At 38.6% G+C, this 26,659-nt stretch overlaps 1 protein-coding gene across 2 annotated transcripts in view; it reads left to right on the forward strand.

The window, feature by feature from the left end:
* Positions 1–26,659, forward strand: part of LOC134210817 (mitogen-activated protein kinase kinase kinase 13) — a 97,365-nt gene that overhangs the window by 22,339 nt on the left and 48,367 nt on the right. The window contains exon 1 of one of the 2 annotated variants that reach the window (XM_062687120.1): positions 21,703–22,746. The exons of the other annotated variant lie outside the window; for it this stretch is intronic. Coding sequence (XP_062543104.1) covers positions 22,652–22,746 — 95 coding nt within the window. The 5' untranslated portion in view covers positions 21,703–22,651. Of the gene's footprint in view, positions 1–21,702; positions 22,747–26,659 lie in introns of those variants that run through there. 2 annotated transcript variants of the gene reach the window in all.

Genomic DNA, 26,659 nt, shown 5'->3' on the forward strand with positions numbered 1-26,659 from the left:
TGCCTGGCGTATTGTAGAGCTCCATAATCGTCGGTCTTGGGCGATGATCCTCCAGTTTCCTCAAACGTTCAGGGTCCCCTGGTCCGATTCCACCGCGTGCAGCCAGCGTGTTCGTGGCCTTCCACGAAGTCGCCGACCCCTATCTGGTTCTCTGTTGAATATTGTTTTCGCTATTCTTTCTTCCGACATTCGCATTAAGTGACCAGTCCATTGAAGTCTGCCGTATTTTATACGATTCATAATATTTTCTTCTTTGTATACTTGATACAGCTCATGATTCATGCGTCGGCACCACACGCCATTTTTCCTCCGAGTTTCAACTTTTCGCTCGAAAACCCCGAAAGCTCTCCAATCCGCCTCTTTTAACGTCCATGCTTCATGTCCATAAAAGGCCTTATTCCCATCAGCAATACGTCTTTTCACTTCACGGGAAACGTCATTGTCACATGTCACAAGCGTTCCAAGGTAAACAAATTCTTCAACAACTCCAAACACATCCCCATCAAGCACTACCTCAGCACCAACACCACCAGGTCTTCCTCTATCTCTACCTGCCACCATGTACTTTCTCTTGGTAGAGTTCATGGTTAAGCCTATCCTCGCCGTCTCCCTCTTCAGTGGGATAAAAGCCTCCACTACTGCTCTGCGATCGATTCCAATAAGGTCGATGTCGTCCGCAAAGCCCAGGAGCATAGGCGACCGTGTAATGATAGTGCCGTTCATTTGCACGCCAAAACTCTTAATAGCGTCTTCGAGTGCAATGTTGAAGAACAATAAATTCGTAAGTGCATTACCCTGCTTCAATCCGTCTAAGGTCACAAACGAGGTTGACCTGCCTGGTATTCGCCGACGAAGGACTCCTCAAGCGGTCTCAGTCTGTCAAACAGGATACGCGACAGGATTTTGTACGCCGAGTTCAGAAGGGTGATCCCGCACTCTAGTCTGTGCCCTTTCTTATCGATTAGGCATATGAGGCCATCCGACCAGCCGGCAGGAAGTTCTTCATCCTCCCATATTTTCTGGATAATGTGGTGGATTGATTGATGCAGCTGCTCACTTCCGTGTTTTAGAAGCTCGACCGGGATCTCGTCCTTCCCAGCAGCTTTACTGTTTTTCAGCTCGTTTAGAGCCTTCTTAACCTCGTCCAGCGTTGGTGGTTCCACAGATTGACCGTCGCCGACTATGTCCATCCTGCTCCTTAACACACCTTCATTTTCACCGTTCAACAAATCTTCGAAGTACTTCTTCCACCTGGCTGTCACCATAGTCTTGTCTGTCAGCAAATTCCCCTCTCGGTCATTGCACATGGCGGGCACTGGCGCAGTCTTATGCCACGAGCCATTCACAGTTGCGTTAAACCTCCGTTTCTATCCATGTTCTCCAACGCTTCAGCTATTACACTCTCTTCGTGTTGCCTTTTCTTTATGCGGTGGATTCTTTTCTCTTCTGCCCTTGCTACACTGTAGCGCTCTCTGTTGGACTGAGTACGAGACACTAGCATTCGACTCCCAGCAACATTTTTCTCGTCCGTCACTCGGTTGCACTCCTCAGTCCTCATCAAACAACCATTTCGTTGGCGTCGCTGTGCAGTGCCTAACACTTCCTGCGCTGTTGTAGTCGCAGCTTCGTGGATATTTTCCCACAATCTGTTGACGTCGCCAGATCCGATGGCATCTCCTATCCGCTCGTCCAGCTTCTGGTGTTCTGCAACTCCTTCAACTGACAAGCGTTGGATATTGAAACGCATTGATCTGTTGTTTCGTGGATTCGTAACGCTGGAAAGTCGCACCCAAATTTTTGCAACTACAAGGTAGTGATCCGAGTTAATGTTCGAACCTCTGAAGGACCTTATATCTATAACATTCGAGAAATGTCGCCCGTCGATCAGCACGTGGTCTATCTGTGAGCAAGTGTCTCCACTCGGATGTTGCCAGGTGTGTTTGCGGATATTCTTACGTGCGAAGTAGGTACTGCTGATTGCCATCCCTCTAGCAGCAGCAAAGGTTACAGAGTCGCAGACCATTATCGTTGGTAGCGGATCGAAGGCTTTCAATACCAATGATAGGCCGAAAGGGGCGGTAAGGCGCGCGGCTACAAAGCAAGACCATGCTGAGGGTGGCTGGGTTCGATTCCCGGTGCCGGTCTAGGCAATTTTCGGGTTGGAAATTGTCTCGTCTTCCCTGGGCATAAAAGTATCATCGTGTTAGCCTCATGATATACGAATGCAAAAATGGTAACTTGGCTTAGAAACCTCGCAGTTAATAACTGAGGAAGTGGTTAATGAACACTAAGCTGCGAGGTGGCTCTGTCCCAGTGTGGGGATGTAATGCCAATAAGAAGAAGAAGAAGAAGGCCGAAAGAAACTTTCTCTTCCGATCTACGCATTTGCATCCCCGATGACAATCTTTACATCGTGTGTTGGGCACTCTCCGTATGTCTTATCAAGGCTCTCATAGAACTCATTCTTCAAGTCATCAGACTTATCGTTCGTTGTGGCATAGATGCTGATCAGGCTATAGTTGAAGAATTTGCCCTTCATTCTCAACACGCAAATGCGGTCGCTTATCGGCTTCCACCGGATAACACATCTGCTTCCTGATCACCATGAAGCCAACTCCTCGTTCTGGTCTGTCACCGCCGCTATAGTAGATGTGGTACTTAAATGAAGTGTTCGCTATGGGATCCACCGCCCGAAATTCACGTTCTCCAGTTCTGTGCCACCGTATTTCCTGGATTGCTGCCACACTCACGCCGACCTTCGGCAGCTCACGAGCCAGGAGCACAACACGTGCGGGTTCATTCAAAGTTCTCACGTTCCAAGATCCGACTTCCCAATCGTTGTCCTTTATTCGTTGCCGGGTCTCTTGCCGTTGAATCAATCCGTTTGCTCTATTTCGCCTTTCTTGGTAACTGTAGAATCTTCGATAGGCTTCCTTGCCAAGGTTGCGCTACCTACTTCGCGTTGAAGGGGCTGCCTTCTCGATGCTAACACAGGCCTGGTAGCGAGTCACTTTTTAGTGACTTGGTCACTTTTTTAAGTCTAGTCACTAAAAAGTCACTATTTGCATTCAAAAGTCACTAAAGTCACTATTTTTCGGAAAATGGTCACTAAAGTCACTATTTTTGCATTGCCTATCGTAAATAGGGGAGACTGGGTAGACTTGATCCCCTTTTCTGATTTCCGATGTATCACAGCCAAAAATAAATAAACATACGCGATTTCCACACAGACTCTCTACGAAATATAATATTTAACATTACTGATGTATGACAGTCCTTAAATTATTGTTGTTATTGATACACAATCGATTTTTTGGATTGCTGTCAATAATCGACTTTCAAAATATTCGGGGGAAATTGATCCCTCTCCAATAACTTGCTTTGATAAAATTAGAAAGGTGCCCTCAGATTTTTTAAATATTTTTCCTTCAAAATACGCGTGATTTTCGAATTGCTGTGCGTATATTGCGGATCTTTTCAAAATTTTCCATTTTGCGGATTCCGCAAAGTTCTACCGCAGCTGTCAAAGTTCTACCGCCGGCCTGCAAATCTTCAACACACTGAAACAAAAACATGGTAATTGGCGTGGTCATCGTAGAATACCATGACAAATAGCAGAGAAAAAGTATGAAGTGACAGCTGCGGTAGCTTGAAACTTGAACCGGAAAAAGGAAAGTTTTCTCTGGAACAGCAATACATGAACGATTTTTGTTATTTAATTCGGCAGCACATGCAATTTTAAAAATTGGGGAGACTTGATCCCCTTTCTACGATATCTACTCAATAAATATTTTTTCCTGCCAGTCCTTCATCAAATCTGTCAAATGTACAAAAAAATAGTAGCCTGAGAACAGATTTATATTTTTTTGAAATTTTTCGCCAAATTTTTGTATAGGTGACTTAAGGGGGATCAAATGTCCCCATTTTGAGGCAATAACTTCAAATCCAAATATCCTAAAACTTTGATGGAATGTTGACATTTTTATCAGTACAGATCATTAAGCATATTTATGGCTTTGTGCTGTGAAAAAATGAAAGCATTTGGTCATTGTTATAAAAAGTTGTTCAAATTTTGCGTGGCCAATAAAAAAATCTTTTGGAAGGTCAAAACATACAAATCGCCATGCAGAATAAATAAGTTTGTCAATCCAAAAAAAACTCACCACATAAAGGTCATTTGTTTAGAGGATCTGTACTAAAAACTACGCTAGAACAAAACTACTTTACTGCCGCTAACCGCAAGTCGAGCACATCTGTATATGAACGCCATATACAGATATGCTCGACTTGCGGTTAGCGGCAGTTTAGTTCTCGATAAAACAGGGGATGATCAAGTCTCCCCGGGGATCAAGTCTACTCACCTTCCCCTACGAGAAAGGCAAAAATTAAAATCAAAATCATTCGTACCTACTATTATTATCAACCAAATCAAATGTGAATCTGGTAGCAACACATAAAATTTGGGAAATATTCACCAAAAAGTTCCATGCGTGTTGTGAGGTTATTACCAATTCATGTCGACCATGATCTTTTGTTGTATAATGAATTTGTTGCTTAAAGTTGACCTCCAGAATATAGTACTAAATTGAGGAGTAATGAAACTAGAACCACATCTATTGTGATTCTGGCACAAGCCCAAGCTAGATGGTGTTCTGACCGTGCGTGGAAACAGGCTTTGAAGAAGTCGTGAAAGAAAAAATGCTTGATTAATGGCTTCTTCAAAAAGAAAAACAAAATGACACGATGCTGTTCATTTTTGCTAACGAGGGTGTTCATCTTTACTATAATTTAGTGCTCCGGTAAGGTTAGTAAAGAACATTTTCGTATGAAAAAAGCTGAAAAAATTGTTCCTCAGAATGGCACGTCGAGTTCAAAATTTCAAAAACTTCATTTTAATTTATCAAACCATTTTTTTCATTCAAAAATTCTTCATTATTTAAATTACTTTACATTTTTCAAACAAATTGTCCTACCTAAGATTTTGCTATTATACAAAAAACTTCGAGCTCATATTAAACGACAAATTTTGTAATTATTTACATAATTTTGTGTATGTCACTTTTAATTCACTACCCGTTCCCGTGACGCCGGGTAAATACCTTCTCGTGGTGTGCTACTCAATATGATGTCTCAATATGATACCATAGTTACATTGCTAGCTTCTGGCTTAACCAACTCCGTGGTACATATGAGAGTGTCGTAGTCACTGGCCTCTTGCTTCCATCCTCTCCCTCTTTACGGTGAAGATGGACGTGGCCAGTAGTAGTAATATTCATGCTTTTGTTGTTTTTGCCTTTTTTTGATTTCTGATAGCATTCTAGATTAGGAATTCAAAAACTAAACACATTTGCAATCTACGAATTATATCATAACAATGCTAATGCAATTTGTAGCTCTATCCCAGGTTTAAAACATCATACAAAAGTCGCTATTTGGTCACTTTTTCTGCAATTGGAAGTCACTATTTGGTCACTTTTTCATCATTGTTGGTCACTAAAGTCACTATTTTAAACGGCACTCATCGCAACCAGCCCTGATAACACGATGCAGCATAATGTGTAAAGTTTAGTTTAGAGTCCCTCGCTGGCACTCGGACGCTGATCAGCCGCCCCCCTAACATGGGGAACAGACACTGTTGTGAGCCGCTCCTAACATGGAGATCAGACGCTCGATCAGATTTGCACCTCCGGAGAGGAGCAAATCTCTCTTACCTGTCAGCATACGACCACCGGGGTTGGTTACTCGATCTTCCCTAAGAGAAACCTCGTTGCCCAATGATCGATCCTTGGGCAGTATAATAGGAAACTTTGTATCAAACGAAGCGAATGTTTCCGCGACAATCCTGCTGTCCGATCGCATTACACCAAACTCATCGACATAAGGAGAGAACTTGCGTATTTTGCTAGTTTTCTCTAACTGTACATATTGTTTCTGCTGCACACCTCATGATTCAGAAAATGTAGCTACTTCGTCAGGATACTCCTCTCATTGTATCCATAAAAAAAATGATGTTTCAGCCTTCTTCAGTTCTTCTTGTGTAAGCGGTCCGACCATTATGGTGGTTGCTTATACAACATTCTCCGCAAATTCAACATGTACTGATGGACGAATTCCACTTTTCTGTATAACCGCGTCCATCTTGAGAACCGCTTCCAATTTACGAATTTGAGCTCTTCTCGCGTTTGATGTTCCATGCAAGATCTCAGTTCTTCGTTAGTTATTTCGTTCGTTGGGAATACATTCTTGGAGCACTGATCTATCTTCTAGTAGATACAATCATCCTCGCCCCGGAGCCAGCGGCTTTTCGGGGCCAAGCAGGGTTCCTTGCCCCACTTAGTTGCCTCGTTTGTGCCATTCTTTTTCGTACATATCCACCTCCATTGTTCTGTTTTAGATTTGGCTTAGATCTCTCTCACTCTACACGCAAGGAACTGCTTGTAATGGCGGCGATTGAACTCGAGCGCCAACTTCAATACTTCCTCGACATTATCAGCGCTGTCCAAGTAGTCGTACACATGGTGTTTACGAATAATAGCATCAGCTGCGGCCGGAAACTTTGTCGAATACTCCTCTGTGTTCAAAGTTTTTACGCACTGTGCTGAACATGGCGAGCACGTCGCTCCAAATGTGGCCACGTCCATCAAATACACCTCCGGAAATTGAGTTGAACTTTCCCGCCAGAGCAATCGTTGCATGTCTATCTTCTGGCCGGATCCGAATTTGATATTCCGTATTCCGCAAGCTGCTTTCTCACACTATCCCCCAATGACTGTATCACTTCGCATTCGTCTTTCCAGACACTCCAATTGTCGAACTGCCATACAATACCTATCCGGAAACTCAAAACAGTCATATTTCCACAGAAGCCCGGTCTCGAAACGCTGGCCAATCCGTTTGGTAGTTTCCCTCAGGATCCGGTTGGAACGTTGAATATCTAAAGATTCTACCAAAAAAAAACTGCTCCACGAATTCGTGTAGACCCTTGAAATTCTCCTGGCAATCACAGATATGGAACCTGTGAACTCTGTCCGCAGGTCTGTCTTGGCTGGATCCGTAAACTGTCCATCCCAATCGTGACTTGGCCGCAATCGGCTCTCCGGGCTGACCATCGCGAAGCTTGAGTGTTGATGTAAAGTGCGCATTATCGTTCCCAATGAGGATGCAAGGTGTTGCATTCTCATAATCGTCCACCGAAAGGTCTAGCTAACTGCCGTCCATCGGCAAGTCTAACTAACTCACCGTTCGTACATCGGTTGAAGAATGCTTGGCCGAACTCGCGTGTCCGATGATTTCCAACATGACACGTTGGAAACTCGCCTCCGTTCTTTTCACATTTGCTGTCCACTGGAGGCACAATGTTTTCACCGAACCCTAGCTGTTATACCACTTCTTCATCGATCAGCGTCTTCTCCGACCCATCATCTAAGAATGCATACACAGAAATCGAACGATTATTTATTTTCCTGGCTTATCATCATTTTTTTACCGCTTGGTATCATTAGGCTGCTGGTTGTCACTTGAATGCAACAAAGGATGATAACGTCGTTGACATCCCTCAATCTCGCACTGCTTGCGAATCTTTCATGATTATCTTCCATTTGTTCCAATGCATAGACGACACAGGTTCAATTGTTGTAGCTTCCTGCAGCGCTCATCAACATTCTTCTTCCGAAATTCTGGGCAATCTCTCACTCGGTGATCGGGGTTCTGACAGATGAGACCAGCCGGGCTTGTGGAACGCATCCCATCTACAGATAGAACATTCCTTTTCGTCGTCACTTACGGTGAATCCTCTACTGTGTGAGCTCCACAGAAGTTTGATACTTTTATCCTTCACTGTGTGCCATTGTCGAGGATCGTACTGCAATGTTACGTCAGTTGTTGCACGCACCAACGTTTGCATGTGTTGTGCAAACGAGCGGATATTTACCTCCCCACAACGTTGTTTGTAGAGCGACCAGTCCAACTTCATGTGTGCCGCAAGCTAGTAACATCGGGTTGTTGAGATGCACTTCATGTTTTCCGGCCTTCAAACCCAATCAGCGCATCAAGTATATCCTGCTGTGAAAGCCTGTACCCCTCGTACCTTCTGCAGTAAAGCATGAATCAACAGCTCTGACCTGCCGTACAGCGTCTCCAATGTGGTGAGGACTGAGGACATGTGGAACACTCGTTGGTAAGATAAGTCGGCTCCGCAGTCCGCACTGATTCTAGAGCATGCCCCTTCAAGCTTCGGTGTAACCTTGCTAGATTTTCTGCGTCAGTGAAGCCATACGCCGCATTAGAGTTGGCGTATGAGCTTATGAACAACGGATCTTCCGGATAGCCGAAAAAGTTAAGCAACTCCTTGGACATCACGTGCCTCGTCGCCAGTTGCTGTTGTGTCGGGCCCCAGTACACCGGCCTGACAAACGGTGCGGCTAGTTCTCTTTCCTGCTCCACTGCATGTTGTTGCAATTCCAGTCGTCTGAGCCTCGAGTTTCTCGAGTTCTAATCTAGCCTTTCTTACTTTTTGAATGTACCGTTGATTAGAACGTTATAGATTTGGTTAACAAGTGATCTCCATGTAGTCTTGTGGATATTCTTGCGGGGAAAAAAGTACTTCATATATAGTGTTGCTTTCACAGAAATCTGTACTTATTTTTATGTATCCGAACTTGTTAACAATTAAAAACAAATCAAGCTGCAGAATGACCCATCACAATAATTTATTTTAGACGGATACTTTCTCCTACCGGTGTAAATTTTTTTAGCGAAGATTAATCTTTCTAAAATAGACGTTCATATCAAGTGCTGCGTGTGCTAGTTGAGCAATAGTGATACCCACATACAAAGTAATAATACTTTTAACATTTACCATATAAACAATATCTTATCACGTTACTCAGATTTCAGGAAAACGTTTACTGAAATGCTGTAATTATCGCAAAAAATGAGCGCATCGTTATGCTTTCATTACAAGATTTACATTTGGGTAGTCGATTACCCAAGTAACCATGAAGCTATATATACGTGTAAAAAACACAGCCCTAAAAGTTGACTTAAAGTGGAAAAGGGCAATTATAAGATCGAATTAATGGTTCATTACTTTGGCATGTTGAAATAAAGCACCAGTAATGCATCGCTGCATTCGTACTGCTGATTTAGGGTATCGTTGTCTGACAGTTGATAAATAAATGCAACAACACATTGTTAAAACAGATCTAATGCAATTAGCATTTGGAATGCCGATTTGTGATTGATATATGTGCAATATTGTAATGCTTGGTGTTACTTGGGTAATGCATTATAGTACACCCAGGTTTTTTTTTACACGGTTGGAATTCATTAATTTCTCGGGTAACCTGAATTTTCACTGCTTTCTAAATATCCCCTGAATTTTCTTTGATTTTTTCTGAATTTTTTCGTGGGGTTAACTCATTGTTTCATTGATGCTGAAGGTCTTAAACGACTAAAACCAAACCGTGTAAAAAAAAACCTGGGTGTACGGCCACCGTATACCGCCACCATTAAGCGGCAAAACACCTAGCGACCAACCCCTATCATTTTTTGCGCATTCAGCGCCACGTGCAGCGGTGCTGACTTTGCGGATATTGAGCCTCCTCTTTCACATCAGTGTAATGAAATGGCAATAAATATTATAGCCTATTATTGTTTTTGCTATATTATGTTTACCACTGGTGCAAAGGGCCTTCGCATATTAGTGTTGTTATGGGCTATTAGAAGCTGCACTCACAAACAACCGGGTTGGTAAAACCCCGCAAATGAAAAACTGTAGATATCTTTACCTCCCATACGTAGACGTCGTATAGACAATCACCACACACTACCAAGTTTTGTTTGTGGCTCTGTTTCGGCTGTATAATCATAAAAATTGAATGTTATTTGCTGCCTGCAACTACGGATGTACTTGTTTCGTTTGTTGCGTTTCCTTTCCCATGTTATTTTATCGGTGTATTTATTTTGCACCTTGCTTCAATGATTTCACTTTCCAATTCGAAAAGTTATTCATATTCACAGCATACGATACCGTTCCAGGGTTATTGATTGCTTTGTTTCATATTCCTATAGCAAACGAATGCACTTGTATAAGTTGCAGGTGCAAATGTTTTCAACCTTTGGTTCGGATGGATTCGTTTACCATAGAACTTTAGTAGATCTACATCCACAAGTTGCGAGTTGGAGATAAGGCTCTTGCGCATTTACGTATGCAGCGTTGGGTCAAGTGCGTAGATACTTTAGAGTGGACCCGAAGTCTGTCGACGTGGTTAACGGTATTCTATTAATTACTCAGACATTGTCCTGCATAGTTGGTGAGAATGCGCGATGTGAACTGCTCATGCGAAATTCCTACCCACACAAGCCTTACTTTTAGTTTTTTACATTTTTCCTAAATTTCACGTTAGGAAATATTCTTTAATCCTGTCGGAGATCATAACGAACATAATTGCTGAAAAAAAGAAGAAAACCCATCCAGCCGTTTTCAAGCTATGCTATTCTTCAACGATATCAGGGGCAGATTGTACTGGATAATGGATTGCTTTTGGTGAAGCCCATTGGTCATCTTAATCACTTCACTTCGTAACATATTCATATTCGGAATATCAGTCAATGAGTATTGTAGTTAACTAATTAATTTATGTAAAACCGAACACTTTTTTGTGATTTAAATAATCTTCCATATACATCTGATCCCGACGTTCAATGGAGACTGAGAAGCACTTTTAGCACCAAAAGTCGTATAACTCATACTCGTGCTGAAAAAAATTGAAAATTGTTAATCTTTTGTGTTTTCTAGGGGAAATTGCAGCTTTGGCAGGTTTTGTTCTATTATTGTCAGGGGGGTTTTCTATAACAAATTATGCTCAAATTTGGCCTAAACATTATTTGCATATCAAAAAATATTGTGGCCAAATTTCATAAATTTTGGTCAGAAAAAAAACCCCCTCACAATAATAGAACAAAACCTGCCAAAGCCGTTATTTCCCCTATTATACATCTATAGGTCTGGTGATGGCGGAAAGGCAGTAGGCTTTTACCGAAAAATATCAACAAGCTAAAGATAGATACAAATTCATTATCTTAAGGAAACGACGATAGGGGGTTAGGGATGATCTTTGGAAAAGGAGGAGGGGTGTGTTTAGTTATCGGTCAACTCATTATCTGAACCCTTGGCCGGTATCAACCAAATTTCCAACACAACAACATTCTCCGAACACAATATGACATGAACCCCAGCATGAACCTTTTGCATGCTCCGATATTTTCAGGATGTGTGCAATCAAGGTTAGATTCTCTAATACATATTTCCATAAAAGCAAAAGCTTCGATAGCACAAAACCGAAATTTGCTAACGAGATAATGCAAAATAACGAAATAAAAATTCAGCAACAAAATTTTCTTATTTTTTGTTGCTAACAAACATTTGGGGATCATTGTCATTATTTTCTCCGACATAACAAAACATTGTCGTAGGTTTTATTTTGTCGCTCTTTTGCATGCACATCGATAAAATATTGATTCCCGGATTCCCGGATTTTTGTTAGATCTTTTTTTTTCAAATCATTAAATATTTACCTAGGTGTTTTTTTTTCTTTCGATTAAGTTCAACACCGTTTTTGTTGGATGGGACGGAGTACGTAATTAAACAGATCTAGATTCATAATGCTAAGTGCTGCAATTTATGCAGTCATAATTAGATAAAATAAGAACAAACATTTAATTAACTCAATTATGAAAGAAAAATGAATTATTTCGGAACGTTACAAATGCATGCCGTCACATTCAAAAACAAACTATTCACCGAATATATTACACAAATGTATAAATAAATATGTTATTAAAACCCTTATTAAAAACTCTATTATGAATTGGGTAGAAATTTGAGTTACAAGTGTACGTCGAAACATGTTGTGACGAATCGTTCAATATACAATATTGACATATATTTTGCTTTTTTCCTTTTGTCACCACATCGCCATCGGGATACCGCCATCATACAATCCAGTATCAACTAAGCATGCATGGGTAGCAACCCCACACTTATTATCTGCGTGGACAATAATAAATTTTGAAGTTTGTTTATGACTTTGCCACTGGTGATTTTTTTCTGTCCCACAACAATGTTCAAAGAGCATTGCAATAAAAGATAAATAAAAGTATAGAAATGAACAAAATACAATGCTGAATAAAATCGTTCAAATATAAAACACATTCAAACGAGCGAGCTTCAAGTATTGTTGGATGTATCTATCGGTAACCATTGGCGTAAATAAAAAGGGGCTAGCCCACCCCAGACCTACTTGTTGCCTCTCTAGAAAAATTAAAAACGAAATTCCAATATAGTCAATTTTCATTCACCACATACATATTTCTGCATTCAGAGTTTATATGTGAGATGTGAAGTTCATGTAATTTAAGATTTTTATTTCCATCCGTCGTACAGTCACTCTCAAAATTGAGCGTACAGCATGGATTAGATGAATATATTCGAAAATTCCAAAGGAAATTTTATTGTTGGCTCGGTTGTTTTTAATGCATTTCAATATTCATCCCTTCCTTCAATGTATGCGTACATAAAATGATTGAAATTTTTTCTCTAAAGTTCATTTATTTGAAAATAATCTCAAAATACGCCTATTAGATGTGACAAAATTGAGCGTACAGCGAATTTGTTTCTATAAAATTTCTTATTATAAACATGATTAATGTATTTTAATATTGTTTTTTCATGATTATATTTATAATAATAAACATCCGCTACTTAAACATTCAATGTTTTGAAATTAAACCATGTTTTAATCAAAATGGCGAACAAGTAAGATGTATAAACAATGCTATTTAACAATTCAATGCTGCTGGGCAAAATAGATGTTTTAATATATGGATTTCACCGGCATCGTGTCTTATATATGATAGATAATCGAAATCGAGCGAGACATACGATAAATTTGGGAAAATTCAGTCGGTAAATGATGAAAACAGATGTAAACATACAGAGAAAACGGAAAATGTTGGGAATGGCATATTTCAAATTAGGTATAACTTTATTTAAAAGCCGATGTATAGGTAGCTTATAAGCTCAGGACACTCATTAATAATAATATTAATAAAAGAGCAGCACACGGATACATTATAAGATGTCATTTTATATTTGAAGACTCAGTCACCGTAGGAACAAATTTGGTTGAATCATTTAAATTCACCAAGATATCATTAAATAAGCTGCCGAACTCTTAAAAAAGTTTATTTTTACTCGCCACATAGAAATAATCCAATTGTATCCCTTATGGTAACAGATCGTGGAGTTTAATCCAAATTTAATTATGAAATTACGATTTTAAGCTATCTTTTCAATATTCAATCAGAAGTGCTCTAAGGGGTTGAAAAGCTGTTTTTATGTTCGGTACCTTAACATGCACCTTGTACTTTTAGAATTTGACTGTGAATGATTGGATTCAATAATATTACTCTTAATGATAGACCTGAGACAATAACCGAGCTTTAAAACAAATTTAAGTTAAAGATATACTAAATTTGAATTATGTCATTCCTAACATTTGCCGTTTTCTCTGTATGTTTACATCTGTTTTCATCATTTACCGACTGAATTTTCCCAAATTTATCGTATGTCTCGCTCGATTTCGATTATCTATCATATATAAGATACGATGCCGCTGAAACATACAAAGTAAAGCATCTATTTTGCCCAGCAGCATTGAATTGTTAAATAACAATGTTCTATCCTCTCACTTTTTCGCCATTTTGACCAAAACATGGTTTAATTTCAAAACATTGAATGTTTAAGTAGCGGATGTTTATTATTATAAATATAATCATGAAAAACCAATATTAAAATACATTAATCGTGTTTATAATAAGAAATTTTATAGAAAAACATTAGCTGTACGCTCAATTTTGTCACATCTAATAGGCGTATTTTGAGATTATTTTCAAATAAATGAACTTTAGAGAAAAAATTTCAACAATTTTATGTATGCATACATTGAAGGAAGGGATGAATATTGAAATGCATTAAAAACAACCGAACCAACCATTTAATTTCCTTTGAAATTTTCGAATATAGTCAACTAATCCATACTGTACGCTCAATTTTGAGAGTGACTGTATTTCTTTGTAGGGTTTTGATTACCTTCACATTTCAAAACTTTCAGTGGAATGTCTTTACCAGGCCAGAAGACTAATTTCCCAAAAACAAATGTTTAAATTAAATGTAACCCAGCTGAAAAAATATATAAATTATGTTGTGGAATAATAAGAAAGAATAGTCATTTTGTAAAATAATTAAATTATTCCAAGATTTGTTCATTTCACGATCCCTTTACACTTCCAAATTTAAAACTCAGACAAAAACATCCTACAAATTTTCTTTGATTTTCCCACAAAACTTTTTTTTGAATAACAAAAACTTTTTTACTAATTTACACTTCGAATCAGAAAATATTGCAGCAATCGTTTCGTATCTCTTCCGGAATCTATTAATTATTTCCCCAAATCTCTTCTAAATAATAAGTTTTGAATGTCTAGAAAGGAATCTATTAACTATTTTATAAAACTCTGCAACAACTAAAGTTAAATTTTTGTTTGAAATTCTACCTAAAGTTTACGATTTGCGATTCATTTTTTTTCTTAGTCGAGCTTCCCAACACAAGTTGCGATACATCAAGTAGCTCTTATAAATTTTAAGATGTCCATGAATACTTGTATTTAATTTTGAAATTCATTCCATATCCAAAGTGTGTGCGAAAGCCTTGTGCATAAATCATGAGAAATATTAGAAATACACTTTTATGCACCCAAACCAGATTCGATCAAAGGCAGTTGCAACAGAGTCCTGGTGGGCTTCGTGGCCGTGTGGTTAGCGACGTCAATCGTCTAAACGCATGTGCTGTGGAGTGTGGGTTCGATCCCCGCCCGGTAAGGAGAAAATTTTTCGTAAAGCGAAAAGTTCTCCACTAGTCTACTGGGTGTTGTGTAAATCTCCTTGTCTGTTGTCTCATGCTAGATGTTAAGTGTTCAGTCTGTGCGACCTCTGGTTGTTGTTCCGGTTTTTTTAAATGGTTGCCACAAATGACTGTTCTAGCGCTCACATAGTATTTATCTCTCTACACAAATGTCGATAAATGATGTTGAAAAGTACTGAGCATATTTTTTTCGTGCAAGATACGACGGAGCAAAGAAGAAAAACTGTTTTCTGCTGTTGTTTGTCGCCCGATTTTAAAGATTTGTGCCCCTGAAAATGTGTTGTTTCAAAATTGGATTCCAACGCTATTCATCTTAATAGACAACCCAATTTTGGTTCGTTCAAAAATGATGTCACATGTTTAAGGGGGGATTCGTGACAGTACATATACTAGGTATACAAAAAAGCTTGACAGAGGAGGGAGGGGGTCTAGAAATCTCAAAAAGTAGTGGACGTCATATTTAAGAATCTTCAGTTTAGTACACATATTCACATCAGGGACACTTTTTACGCAGATTTGGGATTTTTTTTAAATAGCGACTGCGAAAAACATATTTTTGTTGAATTTGTTGGATTCACGCAAAATCTGCGTAGAAAACGATTACAACAAAAATGGGGTGCATATGGCGTTGGTTTTTTCGCTTTTTGTAATGTAACAAGACAAATAGGATAAAAGGAATGAAAAATGTAACAAGTTCATATGTTCGTCTAAAAAAAATTACCATACCGGTTAAGTTGGAACCATACCCCCCTACTAGATCGGATCTCCAGTTACGCCTATGCCGATAACTGTGATGTACCACAGGGACGATGGTATTATATAGAGACACGCGGAGAGAATAAAAGCAATTCTGGCTTCACGGCCAGCAGACAAAAAATTATGTGCGATCGGCAACATAAAAATTTGTGAGAACTTGAAGTGACTCTCATTGTGAGCAGTTATTTCGTTTGCTCCAACAACATATTTTCGCTTCTTTAGCACCATTTCCTTATATTCAACAATAAATATGATTAAATACCATATATAAATTTGCTCTGAGAACTCTGAAAACATCTTCATTTACTAAACTTTTCAAACTTTTTTATAATTTCTATCATGTTGATTACAATACCTATCTTGCATTTAGTACCGATTGGTAATGTTTGTTTACTTTGCTCGTTTGGTACCGCGTTTGACGGTTCGTTTGGTACTTTCGGCTTCACTGTTTGCGGGTCTCTATCTATAAACAACGTCTCTGATGTACCAGTAAAAGTATACATTTGATGGGACACGCCTTCTCAGTTCATTCAACCCTTTGGAAACAGAGTGACAGAGTGACAGAGTGAAGAGCAAACGGATTAACTTTCTGCTTTGCAATATCCACTTTTATACTCTAGCTATAAGTTTGGTGGGACGATTCGACAATGGCAGATGATGTGTACATTTTTATGTCAGTATCCTAGTAGTCTCACCTTCTAACGTTAGTTTTGCAATCTGTTAGCCATGTCTAAAATACACTGTCAGCCATGTTTTCGAATCACGGTAAATTATTTAAATAATATACAAAATAACAATTCTTTATTTTAGATTTACTGAAGTAACTGTATGTTGTTAGGCGGTTATACAACGATTTCCGTAGTTAAACGATAACGTAAAGAATTTTCCCGATTCGAGAAACTTAGAGTTTTTTGTAATTTTACTTATAGAAGCTTCAGGAATAATAAATTGTGTCCTATGATAATCCACAAAAGACAATAACCTTAGTCTCTATTTTACATTAAATTCTTATTGGTGGCACGTGATCATAGCCCTCTACCATAGTACCATACTGATGAATTATCAGTTGATTTACCATCAGTAGATAAAAAGGACAATAACAGAAGCACCATCACAGCCTTATTAGAGCTTCAGTTTTAGGTGCAGGTATCTGCAGTGTTTTAATAACAACACCAGGCTGGAGCTCCATCATTGTATAAATGAATTGAAAAAAAAAAGTCAAAGAGGATGCTGGAGACCAGTGTTGCCACATTTTTATCTGTACCATGGCCTCAAAAATCTTTTTCATCTGTACCAAAATCTTCAAAAATCTGTACCAAAATCTGTACCAGACAATATGGAAAATTACCCATAAATATACAATTATAAGTCAATTAAGCGATGCAAACCAATTCATTCGTGGAAAAGCATTTTTATGAATTTCAGTGATTTCTTATGAAAACGTATTGCAATAAGTTGTAGTTAACATATTCTTTGGTTACCTGTAAAATAGTAACTTCCTGTAATTTTACTTCATATTTTCAACATTAGATACTATTTTACATATCGTTTAATATTCAATATTTTTTCCTGCATCCCAAGTAATAATAATGATTTATAATGCTTTTGGAGACAACGATTTACTCTTCAGGTATGCTATAAAACCATGATAGAACCGTCAGTGTTACTAGGAGTGAGTTGATATTATTTTGTCACTTTTTAACTAACGATAGTTTTATATGACATTAAAACTAAATAGAATACAAACTCCTCGTTTTGACTTGCATTTTTAAACATTTGTTTTATAACAGAGCAGAGATTGGAAAGATTGTTTTATATAAATCAAAGCTGATGAACACTCACACGCGATGTAAGTTTGAATTATCAATTGATAAAAACTCACCAGCGAATAAGAATCGTTCAAAAATCGTATCTTAGTTTCAAGCATTTATCGTTAGTATTACGTTTTGAACTAATAGGAAGAAATCCTATCGCAGAGCCATAACACGAAACAATATTTAACGGTACTGTTGACAGTGTTGACATTTAGTTGGTATTAATCAGGTTTATATTCGAATGATAATTTTGTGTTTATTATAGTTTGATGAGAAGTTATAGTCGGTGATAACTTGCCCAGTGTTGGTAAAATCATTCATAAAACTCAATCATTGAGCGCTCCCGCGCGAACTAACTCATTTGCGATTTTAAAATAATGCATCACGTCTGAGTTTTTCATGCTAAAACGAATCATTTCACTCATTTCCCAAAAAAAAAATCATTTCGCTCTAAAAAGTGTTTATAATCAATTTGGGGGCAATTTATTGTTTACAAACGCAAGAGTATTTATTGTTCTATGTGTTGAACGCTAGTTGACTGTTATTTTACGAAGGAGAACAAAAGAAAACCATGATTTTTTAGGTGCTGAGTTGGGTGCGTTTCAACTCACGAGTGATTTGAATCGTTTATGAGTTTTGAGATTTTAAGTTTTTCCCAACACTGAACTTGCCTACTGTTCTCATCTGGAAAAATCTCAAATGAAAATCGCAATCATTCCTATCGTCAGAGAATGATTAACAGAAGTAAATTTACTTTTCTAATGCTGTGTTAAAAATCTGTACCAATCTGTACTTTTTGGTAAAAATCTGTAATCTGTACCGTACAGAATCTGTACCAAAATTTGTTAAAAAATCTGTACCTTTCCAGATAAATCTGTACTTGTGGCAACACTGCTGGAGACCCTTTTAATAACTTCACGTAGCCTCTATCCCTTAGATTTTTGTGTACTCCGTTGCACCATTTTCTAAGCGCGTCTTCCGTCAGTGATACACCTCGTAAAATACTGTGTAAGTATACATAATGCTGACAGAGAATAAGAAATTTTGAAAAAGTATTTTACAGTACGAATCTACGTAATGTAGTGAGCCATGCTATAGCTTAGCGACAAGATACGCAGCAACTAAACAGACCTTGCAATAGGAATTATATTCCGGTTCGACCCAGAAAATCTTCGGGTTGAATTCTCTTCAGTCAAGTATACCTTTAGGTACCACCTGCACGAAATACGAATGCTCGAACAACAACCTTCAGATACCACCATGATCAACAACCCACAAAGCGGAAATGCCCCAGTTGTGGCAAAATGAAAACTGGTAAGAAATAAGAAACATGAAAATTTTGAAAACATAAATGAGAAACGTCACCTTTTCTGAATATTGAATTCTGAATTTCTCTGAAAATTTTCAGAAAAATATTCCGAGGAAAAACAGAAACATATCCTACGGTAGTTCAGAAGTTCTTCTGAACAATTCAGATCTTCTTCTTCTTCTTTTTATTGGCATTACATCCTCCACTGGGACATTGCCTCCTCGTTGAGTGTTCATTTAGCACTTCCACAGTTATTAACCGCGAGGTTTTTAAGCCAAATTACCATTTTTACATTCGTATATCATGAGGCTAACACGTTGATACTTTTATGTCCAGGGAAGTCGAGACAATTTCCAAAGCAAATTCCCGGCACCGGGAATCGAACCCAGCCACCCTCAGCATGGTCTTGCTTTATAGCCGCGCATCTTACCGCTAGGCTAGATGAAAATCCTAAAATTTAGAAGAATTTTCAGGGATATTCAAGAAACTATTTGCAAAAAAATTTCTCAAATTGCCCGTCGAAGTTCAAAAGACCACACTAAAAAAAATCACGATAAAACTAGAAAAAAAATCGATTTAATTTTTTTATTCTTATAGCTAATGAAGAACTAATGAAGGCTCTACATTCTTATAGGAACTCTACCTGCTTTTCAACTGTTTTCTATTAGCATTCCCACAGTCATTGATTGAAAGCTGTTCTACATAAACCAAACGCTTCCAAACTTTTTGGATATACGACCCACCTAACAGAGTCCTAAATTGCAAGCAACCTAACACGTACCAAATACAATGATTTTTAGAAATTGTATAAAAATGAGTTCGCGTTTAATTGAATAAATCATAATAAATTGTTTTATACGCCATCATTGTATTTGCTAACTGGGGTTTAATCACCGTGGAAACTTATTTGTTGCTTTTATTGACTTTTTCGAAACTTGTCATTGTATTTGCCAAAATCTCGTCACATTTTTTTTCTATTTGAATTGGATGTGATTTATGTTGGATTTTCGTTGGATTTGGGTTGCATTAGATTGGATTTGGAATGGATTTGAATAAGATTTGGATTTGATTTAGATTGAATTTTAATTGAATTTGGATTTGATTAGGATTTGATTTGGACATGAATTAGATTTGAATTGGATTTTAATTGGATTCAGAATGGAGATGATGTGAATTTGGATTGGATTTGAATTGGATTTGGATTTGATTTGGAATGGATTTAGATTGGATTTGGATTTGATTTGGAATGGATTTAGATTGGATTTGGATTGCATTAGCATTAAATTTGCACTGGATTTGGATTGGATTTGAGTTAGATTTGGATTTGATTCAGATTGGCTTTGAATTGGATTTGAATAAAATAAGGATTGGATTCGGATATGAATTAGATTGGATTGGATTTGAATTGAATTTAGTTTGGATTTAGATTAGATTTAAATTAGATTTGAATTTGAATTGGACTTGAATGGCATTTTGATTTGATTTAGATTGGACTTGAATTGGATTTTATTTGAATTAGAATTATATTTTGAATTGATTAAAATTGAATACTTGTCATAAGACGAGTGCGTACAATTGACAGATAGATATTTGACAGATATTTCGACCTCAAAAGTAAGGTCGTCTACAGTGTTTCGTACTTGACTCGACGTGAGCTCAGAATAATTTTCTTATTCGATTGGATTTTAATTGGATTTGGATTTAGATTGGCTCGAATTGGATTTAGATTGGAGATTGATTGAATTTGGATTGGATTTGCACTGGATTTGAATTGGATTTGCACTGTATTTGGATTGGATTTGGATTGGATTTGAATTAAATTTGAATTGGATTTAGATTGGATTTGGACTGAATTTGGATTAGATTTGTATTTGAATTGGTTTTGAATTAGATTTGGATTTTATTTAGATAGGATTTAATTGGATTGGATTGAGTTGGATTAAGATTGGATTTGGATTTATATCGAACTAGATTTAGAATGGATTTGGATTGTATTTGGATTGGATTTAAATTTGATTAGATTTGGATTGGATTTGAATTGAATTTGGATTTGATTTGGATTGGATTTGGGTTAGATTTGGATTATATTGGACTTTATTCTATTTGTCCAAATATTGTATGACAAAAGAAGGCCATTGATTGTTCTCTGATCATCCAATCATTATTTAGATCCTAATCTAAAAGCTGGTATAAATGTGTGGGACAAAATAGTGACAAAAGTATGAATCAAGATTTGTCTTTCGCGACCCACTATTGATTAGCCAACGGCCTCCTGGGGGTAACGACCCACAGTTTGGGTAGACTGTAGACCATTTTATGAATATGAATTTTTGTGTGGCAAGTAGAATTGATACACAATACCCAGGGAGTCGAGAATGTTTCCCATCCGAAAACATCCAAGCCCGGACGGACTGAGTATTGAACTGGCCATCTCTGGATTGACAAACCTACGCCTTCCCCCATAAGGCTAACTGAAGACCCAATAGTATTTAAACGCTGGAAAAGATCGCCATGCCGATTAAACATTTTCGTCTTTAACGGAGCACCAATAATTGGTAAAATGATATAATAATACAATTATTATATCATGCTAATATATGGGGACTGCTAAAAAGATTATCAAAGAAATTGTCATTCTCTTAACATTTTAAAATGATAAATTATTTGTGTACCAAAAGTCTATCGGCATTAGCATAAAATGCTACTTCACAAAGCTGCATCACTCTAACGTAGCCCGCTAGACTAATACCACACTGGTATGTAGGAAGTCTTCTCCTGTAGTTGTACTACATCGGCCACTTTGACTTCACTTCATCCGACCACACCAAGAGAACGACATGTTTATTACGCTCAGTTGAAAGGTATCGTTCGTCGCGATGAGAGCTGCGTACGGTCGAATGTTTCGATAGTCGAACATACACCGCGGAAACGGGATCTACGCGAGATAGTGAAGCCCTCCCAGCAACAGAAGAAAACCGCTGCGGCTGAGTCTATGGGAAGCGTTCGAACAGGGCGAGGGTATATTGGGCCTCTGGCGTGACACTTTTACGTTTTGTTGCCCCGTGTATTTGTGCGATCCGCAGACGAAGCAGTGAACCGTAGACGGAAACAAACGGAGAAGGTTTTCGCGTTCGTCGTCTACTGGTGGTTGGAATTTCATCATCTTCAGCGCTTGGCTTAGTAGCGCATAGTGGCCAATGTTGGGTTGAGCTCGACTCGAGGTGCGCAACGAAGGACCCAGGTGATGGCGCGATGTCTTGTTCTCACTAATTGGGGGTTTAGTTCTATCGTTCGATTGTGTCGTGATATAATTGCGTATTCAAATCACAGATATTGGTAGTGCAAACTTGAAGAATGCATCCATAAGAAAGAGAAAAGTGTACCTACGTGAAACGCATTTGGTGTGATGAAGGCCTTCGAAGTACGATCAGCCGACGATCCAGCAGAAAGGAAATAAGTGGCCTGACCTCGAAATAATAGTCAATGTCTGTGTTCGCTTTGTGAAGGCACGTTTTCTTGTTTGTTCAAATGAAAATTGTTTCGAAAGTTTTGGAGGGTGCAGAAAATTAATACCCCAAAGTATATCGTAGATAAGAAGTGAATGTGGCCGGGATTAAGGTTGAAGTGCAAATATTTGGAAAAGGCAAATAAGCATAGCAGACAGGGGAAGGAAATACAGGTGCATGGATGTGTGCAAACTTGTGCTTGTGCTATGAAACGTCGACAACGGCTTGAAATATAACAAAAATACCAAAAACAACAACAGCAACTGTAAGCCATCGACGGAGATGGTTTTCTTCTTAACGAAAGCGGTATCGTCGCATGACAAAGACGAGGATCCGCCGGATACGCAAACGGTGGAGAATATCACCGTGAAAGATGGGTAATTAGCGATTATTTTAAAACATAACATAAGTTTAAAACATAACATATTATACACTCTACTTTTTTTTTACAATTTCTTGATTACTTACATCTAAAATTATTCTTTTTATTAAGAAAATTCATATCCATCATTGCTTATAAGCATACTTGCCATTGTGTAGTTAATGTGGCATATATACGACCAGATAAAGTCATATTAGGGATGCTGAAAACAGATCAGCTTGATCTCTCACTATTTGTTTATGTTAATATTACATATAGTGATTTTAAACAGTATTTAAACACTATTTTTGATTATTGCCAAATTTTGTATCGATTCCTTTGAATACTAATCGTTAAGGTCAGCATTCTCAAAGAACCTTTTTACTTGCGCTTTAACAACATTCAACATTGGAAACAAAAAAATGTTTGTGTCACAATATAATACGGGCTACTGAATTGGCTGAAAATCGTTTAGGATTCTCAACAGGAGTCGAATTCTATTTGAATACGCTAAGAAGGCGCATGCTGATCACAAATCCCGACGGCGTATTTGTGTAGAGGAAGGTGAGGAGACTGCCCAACTTTTAACCAAGAACCGAAGTAGTTTTGTTTGTAGATCCTTGACAATTACTGTAGTGATTGATTCTGCAGGACGGATTTTTTGTTTTTACCCTCCTTGAGATTTTTTAGGGGCCACGCAAAATTTGGACAACTTTTTTTAACAATGACCAAATGCTATAATTGTTTCACAGCATAAAGCTATAGATATGCTAAATAATCTGTACTGGTCAAAATGTCAACATTTCGTCACAATTTTAAAATATTTGGAATTCAAATTATTGCGTCAATATGGGGACAATTAATCCCTCATTTGTCATCCATACAAAGATTTGGCGAAAAAAATAAAAAAAATAAAACGGTTCTCAGGCGGCTATTCTTGTGTAGATTTCACAGATTTGATGAAAGGTTGGCTCGAAAAAAAATGTATTGGATAGATATCATAGACAATTGATCCAAATTCCCTGAATTCTAAGATTCGTTGTCAAATTCCATATCAAAAATCATTCATTAATGAGAACAACAAGTCGAAAAATCTATGTATTTTTAATGTTTAAATATATTTTAAAAATCAAAGAGCACCTTTCTACTTTTATCAAAGCATGTTCTTGCTCCCAGTTCTGCCTGGTAACTCAGGCCCAGTTTGAGGTTGCTTTTACTTGCAATAAGCCCCGCCTGTTTATGCTATCATTGTTAAATAGATTTTCAAGAGTGCAAGTTTGTTTGTGTTTTGTGTTAGACATAGAACGATCAGAGATCGCGTCCGGACATATTTTCTTCAGTAAGCAGAACGATCGGCTGGCGTTCGAAATTTTGTTCTGCTTTGTGCGGAAAGCAAAACGATAAGCCGGTCACCGAAAATTTGTTCTGCTGTGTGCGGGAGTAAAATAATTGAATAATACAAGTTTGAATCGCGTCCAGACATGTTTCTTCAGTAAGCAGAACGATCGGCTGATCATCAAAATTTTGTTCTGCTTTGTGCGGTGAGCAGAACGATCGGCTGGTTACCGAAATTTTGTTTTGCTTTGTGCGGCCTTCAATATAAAATTATTAGTTTTGTTTTCATCGATTAAAATACACGCTATACACGGCATACCGTTTACCAAAACGAACCCTGCCACACTTCCTACCCCATATATCCAACATCCCAGTGATTTCTCGTGGAAGTGCAGATGACTCGTCGGCTTCTATCAAAGCGAGTATCATGTCAACATTCTCCTACCCATTCCTTAATTGACCTGCATTCGGACACGGCCGGCGCTGGTATTGCTTATTTTTGGGTCACCAGTTCTTACACATTGAAGATGATGTTAGTCCCAAACTTCATCTGTTGGTTCTCTGTGTAATTACAGCTGACCTGGCAATAACGGAGTAGCAACCGTGGGCGGTCAATCATGCTCATGCTCATGCTCATGCTCATTGTTAAATAGATTTTCAAATCCAACGCTGAACATTGAGCGCCCTCAGGTCCTCTTCAACTGCAAAAAGCCATCGTGTACGCGGTCTTCCACGAAGCCTGCGGCCTCTTTCGGGTTCTCTACTAAATATTATCTTCGCTTGACGTTCTTCCGGCATACGAACAACGTGACCAGCCCACCGTAGTCTGCCGTGTTGAATAAGCTTAATAATATCCAGCCCTTTATACACCTGGTACAATTCGTGATTCATGCAGCGCCGCCAGATACCGTTCTCCTGTTTACCGCTGAGTATTGTCCGCAGCACCTTACGCTCAAACACTCCAAAAGCTCTCCGATCAGCCTCCTTTAACGTCCATGTTTCATGGCCGTATAAAACCACCGGAAGAATCAGAGTAGTATACAGCGCGAGTTTTGTTTTCGTTTGCAGACTATGGGACTTGAGCTGGTTACGAAGTCCGCAATAAGCCCTATTTGCAGCTGCAATACGCCTTTTCACCTCGCGGGTAACATCATTATCGCACGTCACTAATGTTCCAAGATAAACAAATTCTTCTACCACTTCCAAACTTTTCACCATCCAGCACTATTTCGCTACCACCACCACTAATGAACCCACGTTGATTGCCAGCGACCATATACTTTGTTTTGCTGGTATTGATCGTGAGTCCAATCTTCGCTGTCTCCCTCTTAAAAGGCACAAAAGCCTCTTCCTCGGCACGGCGATCAATCCCGATAATATCAATATCGTCCGCAAATCCCAGGAGCATATGCGATTTTGTGATAATGGTACCGCTTCTTTGCACACCAGCTCTCCTAATCGTTCCCTCGAGCGCTATATTGAACAGTAGATTCGAGAGTGCATCACCCTGCTTTAATCCATCTAAGGTAACAAATGACGTCGATATTTCATCCGCAACCCTTACACTTGATTTCGATCCGTCCAACGTTATACGAATCAGCCGTATCAGTTTCGCCGGAAAACCATGTTCAAGCATAATTTGCCATAATTCATTCCGTTTCACTGAGTCGATCAATAAACAGATGATGTGTCTGCAAGTTGTACTCCCGGAATTTATCATGGATTTGTCTCCGGGTAAACATTTGATCCGTCGTTGATCGGCCCTCACGAAAACCTGCTTGGTATTTGCCGACGAAGGACTCTTCAAGCGGTCTCAATCTGTTGAACAGAATACGGGACATAATGTTGTACGCCGAATTAAGGAGGGTTATTCCTCGGTAATTGGCGCACTCCAGTCTGTGCCCTTTCTTAAAGAGAGGGCAAATGAGGCCGTCCAACCAGCTAGCAGGCATTTCCTCGTCTTCCCATATTTTCGACATAATATGGTGCAGAACTTCATAAAGCTGCTCACTGCCATGTTTGAGAAGTTCAGCCGGGAGCTGGTCCTTCCCCGCAGCCTTATTATTTTTCAGCTCTTTAACAGCTTTTTTAACCTCATCTAGTGTAGGCGACTCCACAGCTTGTCCATCGTCGCTAATATTTATTCTGCTCACCGATGCACCGTCACTTCCACTATTCAACAAAGTCTCGAAATGTTGCTTCCACCTGGCAGCCACTTCGGTTTTATTTGTCAGCAAATTCCCTTGTTGATCGTTGCACATGACGGCGCTGTCTTTCTCCGCACGCCATTGACAGACTCATAGAACCTCCGCATATCGTTCTGCTCCATTTTTTCCTGCGCCTCGCTAATCACTTGTTCTTCATATTTTTTTTTGTTGTACCGAAAGGCTATATGATCACTCCGAAAACGAATTTTTGATAGGAGGCCCGAAGACTCATAGTGTTATATACTAATCGACTCAGCTCGACGAACTGATGTGATGTCTGTATGTGTGTGTATGTGTACAAAATTTGTAGACACACTTTTGGGAACTTACCATTGTCCGAATTACTCGCAACAAGTTTCATTCGACGGAGAATCCTGTACCATTGCT

This window comes from Armigeres subalbatus, chromosome 2, assembly GCF_024139115.2.
Source record: "Armigeres subalbatus isolate Guangzhou_Male chromosome 2, GZ_Asu_2, whole genome shotgun sequence".
Taxonomy (NCBI): Eukaryota; Metazoa; Arthropoda; class Insecta; order Diptera; family Culicidae; genus Armigeres; species Armigeres subalbatus.